General features: G+C 40.5%; 1 protein-coding gene across 3 annotated transcripts in view; it reads right to left on the reverse strand.

Moving 5' to 3' along the window:
• The window catches only part of PKHD1 (PKHD1 ciliary IPT domain containing fibrocystin/polyductin), a 1008258-nt gene that overhangs the window by 911486 nt on the left and 76512 nt on the right, over positions 1 to 20260 (reverse strand). For all 3 annotated transcript variants that reach the window (XM_073674041.1, XM_073674039.1, XM_073674040.1), the window contains exons 17-25: positions 14565 to 14654; positions 14389 to 14479; positions 13865 to 14007; positions 11928 to 12058; positions 8868 to 9037; positions 8475 to 8613; positions 8236 to 8390; positions 1581 to 1765; positions 447 to 569 (exon numbers count right to left, since the gene is read on the reverse strand). In XM_073674041.1, the coding sequence (XP_073530142.1) occupies positions 447 to 569; positions 1581 to 1765; positions 8236 to 8390; positions 8475 to 8613; positions 8868 to 9037; positions 11928 to 12058; positions 13865 to 14007; positions 14389 to 14479; positions 14565 to 14654 (1227 nt within the window). The remainder of the gene's footprint in view (positions 1 to 446; positions 570 to 1580; positions 1766 to 8235; positions 8391 to 8474; positions 8614 to 8867; positions 9038 to 11927; positions 12059 to 13864; positions 14008 to 14388; positions 14480 to 14564; positions 14655 to 20260) is intronic.

Consider the following 20260-nt stretch of genomic DNA (forward strand, 5'->3'; position numbering starts at 1 on the left):
TCCCTGGTGTCCTTAGACAGCTCTTTGGTCTTGGCCATGGTGGAGACGTTGGAGTGTGATTGATTGAGTGTGTGGACAGGTGTCTTTTATACAGGAAACAAGTTCAAACTGGTGCAATTAATACAGGAAATGAGTGCAGAGTAGGAGGGCTAAAAACTAACAGGTCTTTGAGAGCCAGAATTCTTGCTGGTCTGTAGGTGATCAAATACTTATGTCATGCAATAAAATGCAAATTAATTATGTAAAAATCGTGCAATGTTATTTTCGGGATTTTCTTTTTAGATTCTGTCTCTCACAGGTGAAGTGTACCTACGATAAAAATTACAGAACTCTCTATTCTTTGTAGGTGGGAAAACTTGCAAAATCGGTAGCGTATCGAATACTTATTTTCCCTACTGTATAGTGTAAAATTAGTATGCATAATGGGATTGCATGGTGAAGTAGACCTGTGGCCGGGGATTTGAAGAGGCGAGCATGTCCCCGAATATTGGCCATATAAGCACACCACCATCGTATAGAACTCTTGTTATAATAGACGGTTCCAGACCAGTTAGATTCTCAGCAAAGACCTGTGTAAGAGAACAGAGAAAATGTTTTTATTGTCTTACACCAATAATAGAAAAGAGATCAGAACTTTATGATATAAATTCACATTTATATCATTTTTAATGATTAATGCTATCAGCATTGTGGACTTTGCTTTGTGCTCATTAGCTCCGGCATCATGATCTCCAGGGCTGATGGTTAATTAGTGACGGCCCTTGGTATAATAATGTGCCACTGTGCACACACACAAAAATCAGAGTTAAAAAAAAATTAGAAAGTAACAAAACAATTATGAACGGAAAAAGGTAAAAAGGTGATTAAATCATGTTAAATATAATTAAAAAATTCGCAATGAAAAACGAATGAACACAATTTTCTTAAGTAAGGTACAGTAAACAATTAAAAATATACATATTAGGCTTCCCCAACTTCCATATCTATTCAATACATTTATACTATCTATTTAAATGAACAATAAATACCATAAAAAAAAGGAAAAATAAAAGGGGGAACTTTTATTCTGCCTTGAAAATAAAATGAATATAACGTAAATACTACCATTTTATGCAAATAAAAACTGTAACTTAAAAAGGCACCCCTCATCCTGCAAAAGTTAAGGCCTCAAATATCTACAATGCCTTAATATATGGGAAAGATTCCCCCCCCCCCAGCCCTAAAATAAAGAAACACAAAAAAAAAAACTATTGCTTTTTAGGACAAAAATCATGTCGGTCCTCAATAAAAAATTAAATATTGTCCCTTCTCTCTGCCAATTTGAAAATTAGGATATTTTTTACTGCTAAAGTCTGAAAATGTCCCAAACCCCCAATAAAATATTTGCAAAGCCTCAGCCTCTCTCCCTATAACAAGTCTCCATTATGCAGCCAGAAAACTATACACTTACGACTAGAGTGTCCCACCAGCCATCCATCATGTACCCCGGCCATACACATTTCATACATACCTACTTCCGAATCTATCTACAATTAATCAAGTCATGAAAAAATATTTAGTATACGCTTGTAAAAACATACCTGAAGGAAATTCGGAAGATCTCCAGTCAGATTTTTCCATGTCAATGTCAAAACGATTTTGTGACAAGTGTTAACATCCTTGGCAATGGTAAAGTCACTGATGTCGATATAAGGACGAGTGATGTCATCGGTGTGACGGGTAAGTAATTCTTTGAGATCACTGGGAGAGACGTGGACTGGAATTCCTATAAAACCATAATCCAGAATCTGTAGGACATCAACTAATAATTCAACGTGATCAATGCAGCTGGTGTATTGAAGTTAAGGCTTTTCATCATGGTGGTCATGAGTAGCTCTAAGGGTCTTCGAGAGCTTGGGTAGATAGAGTTCATTTATCCTTCTGGGTTCAGCGGGAGACCTGCTACTTATTTTTTTATCCTCCATCTTATCTTCTAACTTGACCAGAGTCTTGTAGAATTGCTATGACATATTACTACCTTGACATATTATTCTTTACCAATACAATTTATATTTTACTGTTTCCCAGAAGGACACATCCAACCATTCACCAGATGTACCTACAATGGCTTCAAGCCATTTTAATAATGGTCATCAAAGACTCTTCTCCTCAAGGTGACATGAAAAGGACATCGGAAAAAAACTATCTCACTACCAAGGGTGGACAGACTGCATCCAGGTATAGACCATTTTTGGAAACCATGCCTTCCTTCCTTTTCCCTCCTAACAGGAACCTGTCAATCCTCCCTCTGTTTCTGTATCCAATGCCTACTCTTCTAAGGTCACTTGTTCCTCCGCAACCTATCTTTTAATATCCAATTGTCCAACACCTAATAGTCCAAACCCATTCAAGGTCAGGCCCATATCACTTTGTGCCCTTCTGTCCCTCTATTTCAATGGACATCGATCAAACCCAATACTGAGGTATGATGATGATGTCCAGCTATATGATGTGGTATGATGGTGATGTCCAGCTATATGATGTGCTATGATGATGATGTCCAGCTATATGATGTGGTATGATGGTGATGTCCAGCTATATGATGTGGTATGATGGTGATGTCCAGCTATATGATGTGGTATGATGGTGATGTCCAGCTATATGATGTGCTATGATGGTGATGTCCAGCTATATGATGTGCTATGATGATGATGTCCAGCTATATGATGTGGTATGATGGTGATATCCAGCTATATGATGTGCTATGATGATGATGTCCACCTATATGATGTGGTATGATGGTGATGTCCAGCTATATGATGTGGTATGATGGTGATGTCCAGCTATATGATGTGCTATGATGGTGATATCCAGCTATATGATGTGCTATGATGGTGATGTCCAGCTATATGATGTGCTATGATGGTGATGTCCAGCTATATGATGTGGTATGATGGTGATGTCCAGCTATATGATGTGCTATGATGGTGATGTCCAGCTATATGATGTGCTATGATGGTGATATCCAGCTATATGATGTGGTATGATGGTGATATCCAGCTATATGATGTGGTATGATGGTGATATCCAGCTATATGATGTGGTATGATGGTGATATCCAGCTATATGATGTGGTATGATGGTGATGTCCAGCTATATGATGTGCTATGATGGTGATATCCAGCTATATGATGTGGTATGATGGTGATGTCCAGCTATATGATGTGCTATGATGGTGATATCCAGCTATATGATGTGGTATGATGGTGATATCCAGCTATATGATGTGGTATGATGGTGATATCCAGCTATATGATGTGCTATGATGGTGATGTCCAGCTATATGATGTGGTATGATGGTGATATCCAGCTATACGATGTGGTATGATGGTGATATCCAGCTATACGATGTGGTATGATGGTGATATCCAGCTATACGATGTGGTATGATGGTGATATCCAGCTATACGATGTGGTGTGATGGTGATGTCCAGCTATATGATGTGCTATGATGGTGATATCCAGCTATATGATGTGGTATGATGATGATGTCCAGCTATATGATGTGCTATGATGGTGATATCCAGCTATATGATGTGCTATGATGGTGATGTCCAGCTATATGATGTGCTATGATGGTGATATCCAGCTATATGACGTGCTATGATGGTGATGTCCAGCTATATGATGTGCTATGATGGTGATGTCCAGCTATATGATGTGCTATGATTGTGATGTCCAGCTATATGATTTGCTATGATGGTGATATCCAGTTATATGATGTGGTATGATGGTGATGTCCAGCTATATGATGTGCTATGATGGTGATGTCCAGCTATATGATGTGGTATGATGGTGATGTCCAGCTATATGATGTGGTATGATGGTGATATCCAGCTATATGATGTGCTATGATGGTGATGTCCAGCTATATGATGTGGTATGATGGTGATGTCCAGCTATATGATGTGCTATGATGGTGATGTCCAGCTATATGATGTGGTATGATGGTGATGTCCAGCTATATGATGTGCTATGATGGTGATGTCCAGCTATATGATGTGCTATGATGGTGATATCCAGCTATATGATGTGCTATGATGGTGATGTCCAGCTATATGATGTGGTATGATGGTGATGTCCAGCTATATGATGTGGTATGATGATGATGTCCAGCTATATGATGTGCTATGATGGTGATGTCCAGCTATATGATGTGGTATGATGGTGATATCCAGCTATATGATGTGCTATGATGATGATGTCCAGCTATATGATGTGGTATGATGGTGATGTCCAGCTATATGATGTGGTATGATGGTGATGTCCAGCTATATGATGTGGTATGATGATGATGTCCAGCTATATGATGTGCTATGATGGTGATATCCAGCTATATGATGTGCTATGATGGTGATGTCCAGCTATATGATGTGGTATGATGGTGATGTCCAGCTATATGATGTGGTATGATGGTGATGTCCAGCTATATGATGTGGTATGATGGTGATATCCAGCTATATGATGTGGTATGATGGTGATATCCAGCTATATGATGTGCTATGATGTTGATGTCCAGCTATATGATGTGGTATGATGGTGATATCCAGCTATATGATGTGGTATAATGGTGATGTCCAGCTATATGATGTGGTATGATGGTGATGTCCAGCTATATGATGTGGTATGATGGTGATGTCCAGCTATATGATGTGGTATGATGGTGATGTCCAGCTATATGATGTGCTATGATGGTGATGTCCAGCTATATGATGTGGTATGATGGTGATGTCCAGCTATATGATGTGCTATGATGGTGATGTCCAGCTATATGATGTGGTATGATGGTGATGTCCAGCTATATGATGTGGTATGATGGTGATGTCCAGCTATATGATGTGGTATGATGGTGATGTCCAGCTATATGATGTGGTATGATGGTGATGTCCAGCTATATGATGTGCTATGATGGTGATATCCAGCTGTATGATGTGCTATGATGGTGATATCCAGCTATATGATGTGGTATGATGGTGATGTCCAGCTATATGATGTGGTATTATGGTGATGTCCAGCTATATGATGTGGTATGATGGTGATGTCCAGCTATATGATGTGCTATGATGGTGATGTCCAGCTATATGATGTGGTATGATGGTGATGTCCAGCTATATGATGTGCTATGATGGTGATGTCCAGCTATATGATGTGGTATGATGGTGATGTCCAGCTATATGATGTGGTATGATGGTGATGTCCAGCTATATGATGTGGTATGATGGTGATGTCCAGCTATATGATGTGGTATGATGGTGATGTCCAGCTATATGATGTGCTATGATGGTGATATCCAGCTATATGATGTGCTATGATGGTGATATCCAGCTATATGATGTGGTATGATGGTGATGTCCAGCTATATGATGTGGTATGATGGTGATGTCCAGCTATATGATGTGGTATGATGGTGATGTCCAGCTATATGATGTGCTATGATGGTGATGTCCAGCTATATGATGTGGTATGATGGTGATGTCCAGCTATATGATGTGGTATGATGGTGATGTCCAGCTATATGATGTGCTATGATGGTGATGTCCAGCTATATGATGTGGTATGATGATGATGTCCAGCTATATGATGTGCTATGATGGTGATGTCCAGCTATATGATGTGCTATGATGGTGATATCCAGCTATATGATGTGGTATGATGGTGATATCCAGCTATATGATGTGGTATGATGGTGATGTCCAGCTATATGATGTGCTATGATGGTGATGTCGAGCTATATGATGTGCTATGATGGTGATGTCCAGCTATATGATGTGGTATGATGGTGATGTCCAGCTATATCATGTGCTATGATGGTGATATCCAGCTATATGATGTGCTATGATGGTGATGTCCAGCTATATGATGTGCTATGATGGTGATGTCCAGCTATATGATGTGGTATGATGGTGATGTCCAGCTATATGATGTGCTATGATGGTGATGTCCAGCTATATGATGTGGTATGATGGTGATGTCCAGCTATATGATGTGCTATGATGGTGATGTCCAGCTATATGATGTGCTATGATGGTGATATCCAGCTATATGATGTGCTATGATGGTGATGTCCAGCTATATGATGTGGTATGATGGTGATGTCCAGCTATATGATGTGGTATGATGATGATGTCCAGCTATATGATGTGCTATGATGGTGATGTCCAGCTATATGATGTGGTATGATGGTGATATCCAGCTATATGATGTGCTATGATGATTATGTCCAGCTATATGATGTGGTATGATGGTGATGTCCAGCTATATGATGTGGTATGATGGTGATGTCCAGCTATATGATGTGGTATGATGATGATGTCCAGCTATATGATGTGCTATGATGGTGATATCCAGCTATATGATGTGCTATGATGGTGATGTCCAGCTATATGATGTGGTATGATGGTGATGTCCAGCTATATGATGTGGTATGATGGTGATGTCCAGCTATATGATGTGGTATGATGGTGATATCCAGCTATATGATGTGGTATGATGGTGATATCCAGCTATATGATGTGCTATGATGTTGATGTCCAGCTATATGATGTGGTATGATGGTGATATCCAGCTATATGATGTGCTATGATGGTGATATCCAGCTATATGATGTGGTATGATGGTGATGTCCAGCTATATGATGTGCTATGATGGTGATGTCCAGCTATATGATGTGGTATGATGGTGATGTCCAGCTATATGATGTGGTATGATGGTGATATCCAGCTATATGATGTGCTATGATGGTGATGTCCAGCTTTATGATGTGCTATGATGGTGATGTCCCGCTATATGATGTGCTATGATGGTGATGTCCAGCTATATGATGTGCTATGATGGTGATATCCAGCTATATGATGTGCTATGATGGTGATGTCCAACTATATGATGTGGTATGATGGTGATATCCAGCTATATGATGTGCTATGATGGTGATGTCCAGCTATATGATGTGGTATGATGGTGATATCCAGTTATATGATGTGCTATGATGGTGATATCCAGCTATATGATGTGGTATGATGGTGATATCCAGCTATATGATGTGGTATGATGGTGATATCCAGCTATATGATGTGGTATGATGGTGATATCCAGCTATATGATGTGGTATGATGGTGATGTCCAGCTATATGATGTGCTATGATGGTGATATCCAGCTATATGATGTGCTATGATGGTGATGTCCAGCTATATGATGTGCTATGATGGTGATGTCCAGCTATATGATGTGGTATGATGGTGATATCCAGCTATATGATGTGGTATGATGGTGATGTCCAGCTATATGATGTGGTATGATGGTGATGTCCAGCTATATGATGTGCTATGATGTTGATGTCCAGCTATATGATGTGGTATGATGGTGATGTCCAGCTATATGATATGGTATGATGGTGATGTCCAGCTATATGATGTGGTATGATGGTGATGTCCAGCTATATGATGTGCTATGATGGTGATATCCAGCTATATGATGTGCTATGATGGTGATGTCCAGTTATATGATATGCTATGATGGTGATATCCAGCTATATGATGTGCTATGATGGTGATGTCCAGCTATATGATGTGGTATGATGGTGATGTCCAGCTATATGATGTGCTATGATGGTGATGTCCAGCTATATGATGTGCTATGATGGTGATGTCCAGCTATATGATGTGGTATGATGGTGATGTCCAGCTATATGATGTGGTATGATGGTGATGTCCAGCTATATGATGTGCTATGATGGTGATGTCCAGCTATATGATGTGGTATGATGGTGATGTCCAGGTATATGATGTGCTATGATGGTGATGTCCAGCTATATGATGTGCTATGATGGTGATGTCCAGCTATATGATGTGCTATGATGGTGATGTCCAGCTATATGATGTGCTATGATGGTGATGTCCAGCTACAATCTGAAGTTTTTATCTATCTCATTACACTACTTAGTATGGTTGCACTATAAGACCCAGAGTAAAAAAGTTGATGTTCCCTATGTGGAAAATGACAACGAGAAGAACGAATATCCAAAAATGAGGCAGGATGTCTTAAAGAGACACTATGCAGGAGAAAATGTGCTATTATGCCCCCACTGAATGGAAATTTGGGGAACCATTCGGTGGCTTAGTTTAATTGGGGCAAATAAACCTTGCAGTCACAGCGTATCCTGTTCACATCTCTGATTCTTTGGTTGTGCAGACTCCTACCTGATATGATAGCGCCAGACAAATCGACAGAAAATGTGCCGCCAATTGGTGGACTTGCTGCTTGTAACCTTGTAACTACTAGACTTATATCTTCTTCTCCCATTCTTAGCTTCTGTACATGGTGATTATCTCCAATAGATTCGGTTGAAGCCCCACTGAAATAACAGAAAAATCTCCATCACTACCACGGTGTAAAAAATCAACAATAATTTTAAAAAACAAATAATAATTGGCCTTACCAGAACCCTATAAGTGGAAGATTGATACCACAATTGGCCACCAGGGCGGTGAGATTATAGGATGGGTAACTTCCAGTAATAGTTGTGCTAGTGAGTTGATGACCTCCAGGCAGTGCTCGTTTAGGATCCACACGTTGAACTAAATGAAAGAATATTTATATAGATTTACATTTTAATTACATGTACATCAACTCGATAACAAAAGAAATCCCACTAACTGCACAAAACAAAACTTAACAAATTCAGCTTTGCTACATCTGTGTATATTATTATATTATATTTTATTGTACAGTACATTTTAATCAAGTATCATTTCCATATAAATCAATTATCCTAAATATAAGTGGGTGCATATTACTAAGCTCCCTAAGGATAAGTGGATGAAACTAGTACCTGTTACATTTTTATTTGTGATAATGATTTCATCAATAAAATACCAATGCTGATCTTCATTTTCTGTCTGCATCAGTATAATCTGATCCACATATATGGAGGATTTTCTTTGCACTCCTTCCAACGAATCTTGTAGACACATCCAGAGATTAGTGCACCCATAATTCCATCTGTAAAGAAGTATAATTTTTATCAAAAAGGGATGGAACAATATAAAGCTATACTGTAGGCCGGGTTCAGACAGCCATATTAAAAAAGTGGCCATTCATGTCCTAAAGTTAAAACCTGACTGGCTCCTTGTGCAGTTCCATGTAATTGTTTGCATTGCAAATAGGCGATGAAGCTTCACCTGTAGTTTGAGGATCGTAACTGTCTACATTTCTGCAACATTTTCTAGACATGAGTCAGACAAAAAGTTAGGGAGTGCTTACACAGTATTTAAGACCATTTTACCAATTTGTTAGTTTGACCCGTAGCTTCTAATTGTTAACGACCTCTCGCTCTTCTACCTTGCATTTTGTTTTTTTCCTATTGTTCTTTATTTTCTGCCCAGTAGCCTAAAATTATTTTCTGTGCTTTGTATTGTCGCTAACCTTCTACCTTGAACTAGACAACTTTGGCGACATTTTTTTATGCATGTATTTTGAGCAAAAAAATCATATTTTCATTTGGGTTTCATTAACAATTTTGCACCGTTCGACTTCTCCAGTCGTTTTGTCTTCTTCAACATTGTTTGCTGATGAATCCGTCAGCGGAGGCGGATGCAACTCTTTTATATGTTTTCTTTTGACCGTCTCTCAAATGACTTATGACCACAAAGTTTGGCTCAATTTTAATGTAATCCATGGTCAGAAAGAGAGATGGTGTGAATCGATTCCCAAAACCAGGTCCAGTGGCCAAATCAGCAATCTGTGGCTGCAGTGACGTCACAGGTGCGTCAAGCTGTAATGATGACGTTGCGCCAGGCTGGCTAATCAAAAGTTAAGGTGGTAAAAAGGCAGTTCTCGGAGGTTCCCATCCAATGGCTACAGATAACTGATGTGGCCGCTGAACCCAGTCCGGCAAATCAAATGGCTTATCTTTAGTCATAAATCAACACAGAGGAACTTAAAAAGAAGAGAATCAAATTGCTCATTGTCATAGAAAAATTGAAACTCTTTTCTTCTCCCCTGTCATAGATATTAAGAATTCTTTCTCCCTCTGAAGCCCCTCTCACTCCTCCCTTATCCCCCATTTATCAAAAGAGGAGAGCTGACAGTGCAGTGTCTGTCTCTCTGCAGCAGAAGGGACTTGTACAGCTATAACCTACTTAAAATGTGACTGAATTTCCCCTGGCAGCAGCAGGGGACAAATAGACACAGGCTTGCAATACATCTACAGATACCTGTTAAAATTTCATTCCCAGGACTGCAAAGAGAGTTTAACAAAAGTAACCAGGCTCTTCGGAGCCGAAACGAAATATGGAATAACTAGAGTTCCATACATCCAATATAGATGGGACCCATATTTTTAGGGATAGGGTCAGCTAGGAAATGATAGGAATATTTTTCTGTCACTGTAAACCCCTTTGTGGAGCTGTAGCGCAAAAGCACCATAAAAAAGGATCGCAGGTGTGCCATGCATGGTCTCTAAATGAAGGTAAAATCATACCGGAAAAAATGGCGTGGTTTGCAAGCTTCTGCGATCAACAACAGCTAAGTTATCCCAGAACTTAGCATTTTTAATAAAAACATGAGGGGTGGAGCCTAGCCTCTGTGATGTCAGCACAGGGGGTGTGTGGGCATGTTCCCCCTTAGACAAAAAAAGAGTCCGTGGCGGATAGAGGAGCACTCATTGCCAGGGGGGTATAGATACTATAAGCAAAGGGTCACATTCGATAACGTTCAAATCAAATCAGGGAGCCCCTCCTCCACCTATATTGAATCATCTCAGGGATCTTATAGTAAGTCTCTTCATTAACCCTTATTATTTTGTGTAACTGATTATGTATTGTAATGTCTCGTTTGTAAAATCTTGTATATTTTTCTTAAACACTGTCTCCCTTTTAGATCAAATATAAAATTTAATAGTTCTGTTTCTTTTGTCCTGTAATCGTTCCCTCCCCCGAAGCTATACGCTACCAAAATGCAGGCGTCCGCCCAGGCCTGTATTATATTTTAAATCTGGACTGTGGTAGCAAAGAATAATAATAATTGGGCAATCATGAAGCTGACAGTGACCATACGGGGCATATACACATATTCCATGGAATCCAGAGGTGTGACACCATACGCTCACTGGTAGCTTGCTGATACCTACGTAGAGAGTAGTGGGGACCGTGTGCTCGCGGATCCCTGACAAAATCCATGACATAGGGATGACACAGTAAGATATTGCGTGATCTCCCGGGTGTCGCCTCTGTGGAAAACCTGACACTCATCTTTAGTCATAAATCAACACAGAGGAGATTAAAAGGGAGCGAATCAAATTGCTCATCTTTAGTCTAAAATTAACACAAAGGAGCTAAAAAAAAGACAGATAGAAGACTTACAAACTCTCCCACAAGAACAGTGCAATAGTGCATTAAATTAATCCATTTAAGTTCTAAAAAATGTCCCCGAAAGTGTCCATATCCTTTAATGACCAGGACGGAAGACTAAAGTTTGCCCTCACCAGTCACCAATGTCCTTACTTAGGCTACTAGAGTATCGAGATCCAAACCAAAATTGTGAAAAAAGAAGCGTGGTTTATCTTCAAGTCCCATGTTGCAGAGGGGTCTTTGACCCTTTTCAGGACTGTAAACTTTACATTTCCTATGACCACATACATGAGAGTTCCCTACACTCCGATGTATAGTAGATGACCACCATAACGGAGGTGAACATTGAGCCTGATCTGGGCATCTCAGCCACGGTGGTCCCAGATCACAGTACATAGAATCTTGGCTTGAGATGAAATTTTAGAATTTAACTAAACATATCAATATTCCAAATAAATATATACAATGCAAAACTTTGCAACTTTTTCTTGGAGAAACTTTTTTTTTTTCTATTATGGAAACATTTTCCGGAGACGTCTTACCTTTCTGCTTTGGTTTTATTAAACTTCCATTGACAGGTAAGATTTTTGGCCACCGTACTCAGAAAACTATCATTGTATGTCACCGAGACCATCAAGTAGTCGTCCAAATATCCCTTATATGCGAAACATAGCTGTAAGAGATGAGACAAAGATTTAGTTGGTTGTCTTAAACTATGTAATGACCCTAGCCATGAAAACTGGATGCACTCCACTTTTTTTTATCTAGTAAAAATTGTTTTACCCCTGGAGAAGCAGATCCGGAATGACCACATATGTACCAATACTTAGTGATACATGGTATCTGTATAATGAGTTGGGCTCCTGTGGACTTAACATGAAAAATCTGAGTTCTCTACCGATTTATGACCACATCAAAGATCAGCTCAACTTTTCTGTGGTTTGTGAGCATAAATTAGATGAAAGGAGCTCAGAAAAAAAAGACAAAGGAGTTACAAACTCCCAGGCAGAAAGAGCTCACTGATGGATTTACAGTAAACTTGTTCTACAGCCTGCAAACGGCAAGAAGTGTCTGTATAAGCCAAAAGGTTCAAAAATGATAATGAAACCCAACTTCAAAAAATATTTTTAGCCCCGATAAATTAGCATTGAATAATATGGTCCTTGTAGAAAGTGTAACGGGAATAGTGGTGGAACCACTGTGCCATGGACTCAGGAGAGCCTGGAGTGGCATAACTACGACACCTGACTCTTCGCGAGAGTCCCTGATGGTGGGGTTAGACTTGGCTCTAGATGGACGCCAGGTGCTACTCCAGGACAGACCTCGGACACATGGCAGCTGAACCACAAAGGGCAGGTAGTTGGAACGGCCAGGAATGTGTGGACTTTGACAAGTATGATACCTGTATACCTGCAGATTTGGCAGGTATACAGGCTGAGACGACAGGCGTAGACAGGTACGGCTGGTATACAGACTGGCACGGCAGGTGCAGGCAGGTACGGCTGTTATACAGACAGGCACGGCAGGTGAAAGCAGGTATGGTTGGCATACAGACTGGCATGGCAGGTGCAGGCAGGTACGGCTGGTATACAGACTGGCACGGCAGGAGCAAGCAGGTATGGTTGGCATACAGACTGGCATGGCAGGTGCAGGCAGGTATGGTTGGTATACAGACAGGCGCGGCAAGTGCAAGCAGGTATGGTTGGCATACAGACTGGCACGGCAGGTGCAGGCAGGTACGGCTGGAAACAGACTGGCACGGCAGGTGCAAGCAGACACAGCTGGTATACAGACTGACTAAGCAGGTGCAGACTAACTGACTATACAAGTTGCTCAGGCACCTCCCAACAGGTTTGAGTGCCTTAAATAATCAGTGCCTCCCAGTCATTGGCTGGGGACGCTTTAAGACGCCATGCAGTCCCTTTAGGAGACCGGGAGCACGTGTGCTGCTAAAGTACAGTGTCTGAGGAACTCTAAGCCATGCGCAGACCCTGGGCAGCCACAGGAGGAGGAGGAAGTGCGGGACGGGGGCCCTGGCTGTGAGTGAGTCAGCTTCCCTGCCAGGGGAAGGGGAGGATGGGAAGTACGCAGGGACACCAAAGTTACAAAAAGAAATGTAACAGGAATTCAGCAGAATTCTGAATGCAGCTCTGCATGTCATTTGTGCTTAATTATGCAGTAACTACAATGAAAAAGATTTGCAAGTATTTTCATCTTTATAAGAAAAATCAGGTCTAAAAAAAAATTCAAAAAGTTTTGATTGTTGAGTATCATTAAAATGGGAGCCCAACTGACCTCTAGGGACCTGGCAGTCTTTCTTGTTGTGATACTCTTTGGCTTATCAGATTGGAAACCCCTGATCATCAAAACTAACTATAACATCCGTGAAGAAATGAGGCAGTTATAACATTTTGATAACTTTGCCAAAGTAGATCAGTAGGATCAGGTCATGCCCCTATGTAGACCTGGTTATACTCACATAGTGGTACCTGCTTAATTCATATCTTGTCTGCACGGCATTGGAGCCTTTCAGAATATATTTGGGGTTGAAGACACTGCATCTCCCACAATACGGCTCCTCCCATGAGGAACGCTCTCCTTCCAAATTTGTTATGTTCCTCTCTGAAAAATGCCACAATTATAGTGTGGATAAGAATTAACCGATTTTTATTCATATATCTATTCACTCACAAAAATACACTATTATATGTGGGTCCTTCTTCCTTTTCTGTGTCCTGCAGTTACAGCTGCCTGGTCGTGATTATATAAAGCAAAATGTTTTTTTAGAAAGGTTTAAAATGGAATAAAAAAGTATATTCACCAAAAGCAAAACATACTCTATGGTGAAAATTAACCACAGAATGTAAGAAATGATTGATGTTATCACAAGGTATTCGAGACAGCTCAGAATCACATCCCATAAAAAATCAATGAGGTCAAGAAGTGAACACAGAAATAGTGGAACTTATGGGACAAAAACCGGACACATTGTCCATATCTCACCATCTTCAAAGCCGCTGTACAGCAACACATCCTCCGAGAGGAGATCCGAAATACAGTGCACTGACAGCATGTCCTCTACAACAGCTTGTACCTAACAGACCAAGAACAAAGGTGAAGGATCACTTATCAGTGCTGGGGTTCAGAGCAAGAAATGGCTGTCTGAGAACTGCACTCACCTGGTCGGCCGTACTGTTTGTATAAAAAGCTTTACTGGATGTGTTACCCCAACAAAACTGAACTTCTCCAACTCCATCAAAGGTTAACACCTAAAGAAGAAAGCAAGTATAGCAGTTATATTCCAGCACATAGGGGCAGTATTATAGTAGTTATATTCTTGTACATAGGGGCAGTATTATAGTAGTTATATTCCAGCACATAGGGGCAGTATTATAGTAGTTATATTCTTGTACATAGGGGCAGTATTATAGTAGTTATATTCTTGTACATAGGAGCAGTATTATAGTATTTATATTCTAGTACATAGGGGGCAGTATTATAGTAGTTATATTCTTGTACATAGGGGACAGTATTATAGTAGTTATATTCTTGTACATAGGGGCAGTATTATAGTAGTTATATTCTTGTACATAGAGGCAGTATTATAGTAGTTATATTCTTGTACATAGGAGCAGTATTATAGTATTTATATTCTAGTACATAGGGGGCAGTATTATAGTAGTTATATTCTTGTACATAGGGGACAGTATTATAGTAGTTATATTCTTGTACATAGGGGCAGTATTATAGTAGTTATATTCTTGTACATAGAGGCAGCATTATAGTAGTTATATTCTTGTACATAGAGGCAGTATTATAGTAGTTATATTCTTGTACATAGGAGCAGTATTATAGTAGTTATGTTCTTGCACATAGGAGCAGTATTATAGTAGTTATATTCTTGTACATAGGAGCAGTATTATAGTAGTTATATTCTTGTACATAGGAGCAGTATTATAGTAGTTATATTCTTGTACATAGGAGCAGTATTATAGTAGTTATATTCTTGTACATAGGAGCAGTATTATAGTATTTATATTCTAGTACATAGGGGGCAGTATTATAGTAGTTATATTCTTGTACATAGGGGACAGTATTATAGTAGTTATATTCTTGTACATAGGGGCAGTATTATAGTAGTTATATTCCTGTACATAGGGAGCAGTATTATAGTAGTTATATTTTTGTACATAGGAGCAGTATTATAGTAGTTATATTCTTGAACATAGGGGCCGTATTAGAGCAGTTATATTCTTGTACATAGGGGGCAGTATTATAGTAGCTATATTCTTGTACATAGGAGCAGTATTACAGTAGTTATATTCTTGTACATAGGAGCAGTATTATAGTAGTTATATTCTTGTACATAGGGGGCAGTATTATAGTAGTTATATTCTTGTACATAGGAGCAGTATTACAGTAGTTATATTGTTGTACATAGGAGCAGTATTATAGTAGCTATATTCTTGTACATAGGGGGCAGTATTATAGTAGTTATATTCTTGTACATAGGGGGCAGTATTATAGTAGTTATATTCTTGTACATAGGGGGCAGTATTATAGTAGTTATATTCTTGTACATAGGGGGCAGTATTATAGTAGTTATATTCTTTTACATAGGAGCAGTATTTGTTAGAACCTTGCTGTTAGGTTTTTTTTCCTTTGCTGGTCACATGACCTTGTTGGCCTATTTAGTCCTGCTCCGCCCTTCTGGCTTTGCTGGACTTCATTGTATATCTACTTTCTAGCTAGCCTGTGCTCTGTATCTAACTCTGTTAGTTTGCTTGGTCTATGGACCTCTATGTTCTATCTATTTTGTTTGTTCGTCTGTCTGCTACTATTTCTGTTAGGAGGTGTCCCATATTCCTCCCAGTCCTTAGTACTTGTAGGGATTCCCTCCCCACATCTATAGGTCTCCGTACAGACTAGATTAGGACTTTAGCAGGTCTGATCGCAGGATCAGGTTCCCTGTTACATCGTAGGGATTCAGCTGAGTCCTATAGTAGGGACAGATCTCCTCTCTTTCCTTAGCTTTGGTAGCAGAACATAACAGTAAGTCCAGACAGCAAATACTCTAAGGAAAGATTTTTCTGTTCCATCATGGTGTCGGTTCAGGATTTGGCTCATCGCCTGCAGGGACTCTCTCTGGAGGTGGCCGAGCTCCGTCAGCACGTGAGTAACTGTCCTGGAGCACATTTCTTGGAGCCTAAGGTATGTTTGCCGGATTTATTTTTTGGTGAACACCGAGAATTTTTTTCATTTAAAAATGCTTGCTTATTGTATTTTCGTTTGAGACCTAAGTCCTCTGGGGATGAATCCCAGCGCGTAGGGTTCATAATGTCACTTTTGCGCAAAGAACCTCAGGAGTGGGCCTTTTCTTTGCAACCTAGTGATTCATGCTTCAGATCAGTGGATAGTTTTTTTTCTGCTTTGGGACTATTATATGATGATCCTGACCGTGTCGCATCAGCTGAGACTGAGTTGAGACGTTTAAAACAAGGATCGGGTAATGTGGAAAAATATTGTACACATTTTCGTCGTTGGTCCACTCAAACAGGGTGGAACGATTCTGCTCTGAAAAGTCTATTTCTTGCTGGGCTCAGTGAAAGGGTTAAAGACCTGCTAATTGCTTATCCTACACCTGAGGATTTGCAACAGGCTATGCAATTAGCTATACGGGTGGATAGAAGACTGCGTGCTAGGGTTAATGAGAGCAAATCCTCTGCTATGTCAGTTTCTGGTTATGATAATGTGTGTATTAACAGTGGTGAACCGATGGAGATTGGATCGGTGGCACCTCGCTCTCAAGAAAAAGACCGTCGTTTTTCGGAAGGCTTGTGTTTCTATTGCGGAAAATCTGGTCATTTGATTAAAGGCTGTGAGCTTCGTATGAAGAAAGAAAAAAAAATGGTCAGTCACGCCCGTATTGCCTGTTTAAATTCCAAGGGTGTATTTTTAGCTGCTTCCACGATTGCTCAGAAAAAATTGATGGAATTTCGGGTGTTTGTTGATTGCGGGTCTACACTGAATGTAATTGATGGGGGATTCGTGGAAAAACTCAATTTAAAACCTGAACCTTTATCATCCCCCATTGCTGTGGTTTCTGTGGATGGCTCCCCTTTGAAGAATATTACTCTCAAGGTCAGTGAATTTCCTCTCACTATTAATGGTGTTCACCATGAGAAATTGGATTTGGTAGTATTGAATAACTTGCCTTCTCCAGTAATATTGGGTTTGCCCTGGTTAAAATTTCACAATCCTGTACTGGATTGGTCTACCAGTGAAATTAAATCCTGGAGCCATAAATGTTATGACAAGTGTTGTAATGGGCGTATTGCAGCTTTGGATAGGGGAGAATTGCCTGTTCCTATTCAGGATTTTTGGAGAGTTTTTTCTGAGAAAGAATCGCAGGTTTTGCCTCCCCATAGAGACTATGATTGTTCTATTGAATTTGTCCCTGGAGCGACTCTTCCTAAGAGTCGTTTATTTAACCTTACTATTCCTGAGAGGAAGGCTTTGGAGGAATACATACAGACAAGCTTGGCCGCTGGTCACATTAGGCCCTCTAAGTCTCCTGTGGCGGTTGGATTTTTTTTTGTAAAAAAAAAAGGACGGCGGTTTACGTCCTTGTCCGGATTTTCGTGAGATTAACAAAATTACGGTACGCAATCCTTACCCACTGCCATTGATTCCTGATCTGTTTAACCAGTTATTGGGGGCCAAGTGGTTCTCTAAAATTGACCTTAAGGGGGCATACAATCTGTTGCGCATGAAGGAGGGTGATGAATGGAAGACTGCTTTTAACACTCCTGTGGGTCATTTTGAGAATCTGGTTATGCCTTTTGGTCTTACTAATGCTCCTGCATTTTTTCAGAATCTGATTAATGACATCCTTAGACCTTTGATCGGTAAAAATGTGGTTGTGTATTTGGATGACATTTTGATTTATTCGCCAGATCTGGAGTCTCATTGGCGGAGCGTGCGTGAGGTATTACAGTTATTAATGGACAATTCGCTTTTTGCTAAGCTGGAGAAATGTGAGTTCGCTGTACAGAGAATTAGTTTTTTGGGCTACATTATCTCCAGCAAAGGTTTTGAGATGGATCCGGTTAAGGTTCAGGCTGTGCAGGAATGGCCTAGGCCTATTGGTTTGAAATCGATACAGAGGTTTTTGGGTTTCGCCAATTACTATAGAAAGTTCATAAAAAATTTTTCTAGTATTGTCAAACCTCTGACTGATCTCACCAGGAAAGGTGCTGATGCGGTTCAGTGGTCTTCTGAGGCCATTGAAGCTTTTGTGTATCTCAAGGAGAGGTTCACCTCTGCTCCCATCCTTATGCAGCCTGATGTTACTAGGCCGTTTTTGGTTGAGGTTGATGCTTCCTCTGTGGGGGTTGGCGCAGTATTGTCTCAGGATAACGGGGATGGATTACATCCCTGTGCCTTTTTTTCAAAAAAATTTTCGGAGACTGAATTGAATTACGATATTGGTAATCGGGAATTATTGGCTATTAAACTCGCATTTGAACACTGGCGCCACTTCTTGGAAGGTGCGGAATTTCCCGTTCAGGTTCTTACGGATCATAAAAATCTGATATATCTTGATGCTGCCAAGCGCCTGAATGCCCGTCAGGCTAGGTGGGCACTGTTTTTCTCGCGGTTTAATTTCTCCGTTACTTACATCCCTGGTACTAAGAATGTTAAGGCGGATGCCTTGTCTCGCAGTTTTTCTCCCATAGTCGGTGCTGAGAAAGAGGAGAACATTTTACAAGAAGGTGTTGTGATAGCTGCTTTAGACTCCGTTTTGAAAGATGAGATTCTTAAAGCTCAGGAGAATGCCCCATCTAACACTCCTCATGGGAGGTTGTTTGTGCCTGGGACCTTTAGGAGAGATTTGTTTGTTGAGTGTCACGAATCTCGGTTGGCAGGTCATCCCGGAATCTCTGAGACCAAGAGACTGGTGGGTCGCAGTTTTTGGTGGCCTGGATGGCAGAAGGAAGTCATTAAGTGGGTGCGCCAATGTACTATATGTGCTAGATCTAAGTCCTCACATACTCCTGCTGCGGGGTTGCTTTGTCCTTTGGAGGTCCCCAGTGCTCCTTGGACACATTTGGCTATGGACTTTATAACTGACCTTCCCCCCTCTGAGGGTTTTACTGTCATCTGGGTGGTCGTGGACCGTTTTAGCAAGATGTGTCACTTGGTTCCCTTCGTCAAACTGCCCTGCGCTAAAACTCTCGCTAAGGCCTTTGTCAAGGAAATTGTCAGACTTCATGGCGTTCCTACTGACATTGTTTCTGATAGGGGTCCTCAGTTCGTGGCTCGTTTTTGGCGTGCCTTTTGTGACAGGTTGGGAATTCATTTGTCGTTTTCGTCCGGATATCATCCTGAATCTAATGGCCAGACAGAAAGGAAAAACCAGGATGTTGAGCAGTTCTTGCGTTGTTTTGTGGCAGACAATCAAGAGGGGTGGTCTGAGTTTCTGCCACTTGCCGAATTTGCTCTGAACAATCATACATCTTCTTCTGCTGGTTGTTCGCCTTTTTTTTGTTGTTCTGGGAGACATCCGTCGTTTGGGTCGTTCTCCAAGTTGGGATCTGCCGTGCCTGAGGAGGAGAATTTTTCCGGTGATTTGGAAAGAGTTTGGACGGATGTGCGTGGTAATCTTCAGGAGGCCAACAGAAAATCTAAAGACTACTTTGATAGGAAACGACAGGAGGTTTTGTTCGCTGTTGGTGACATGGTTTGGTTGTCCTCTAGGAATCTGCGGTTGAGGATTCCTTCTAAGAAATTGGGTCCCAAGTTTGTAGGCCCTTTAGGGTGCTTCAGGTTGTCAACCAATCTGCTGTTAGGTTGGAGGTTCCTACCTCCTGGA

This window comes from Phyllobates terribilis, unplaced genomic scaffold (assembly GCF_046119375.1).
Source record: "Phyllobates terribilis strain yellow unplaced genomic scaffold, ASM4611937v1 Scaffold_3__8_contigs__length_932513732, whole genome shotgun sequence".
NCBI lineage: Eukaryota > Metazoa > Chordata > Amphibia > Anura > Dendrobatidae > Phyllobates > Phyllobates terribilis.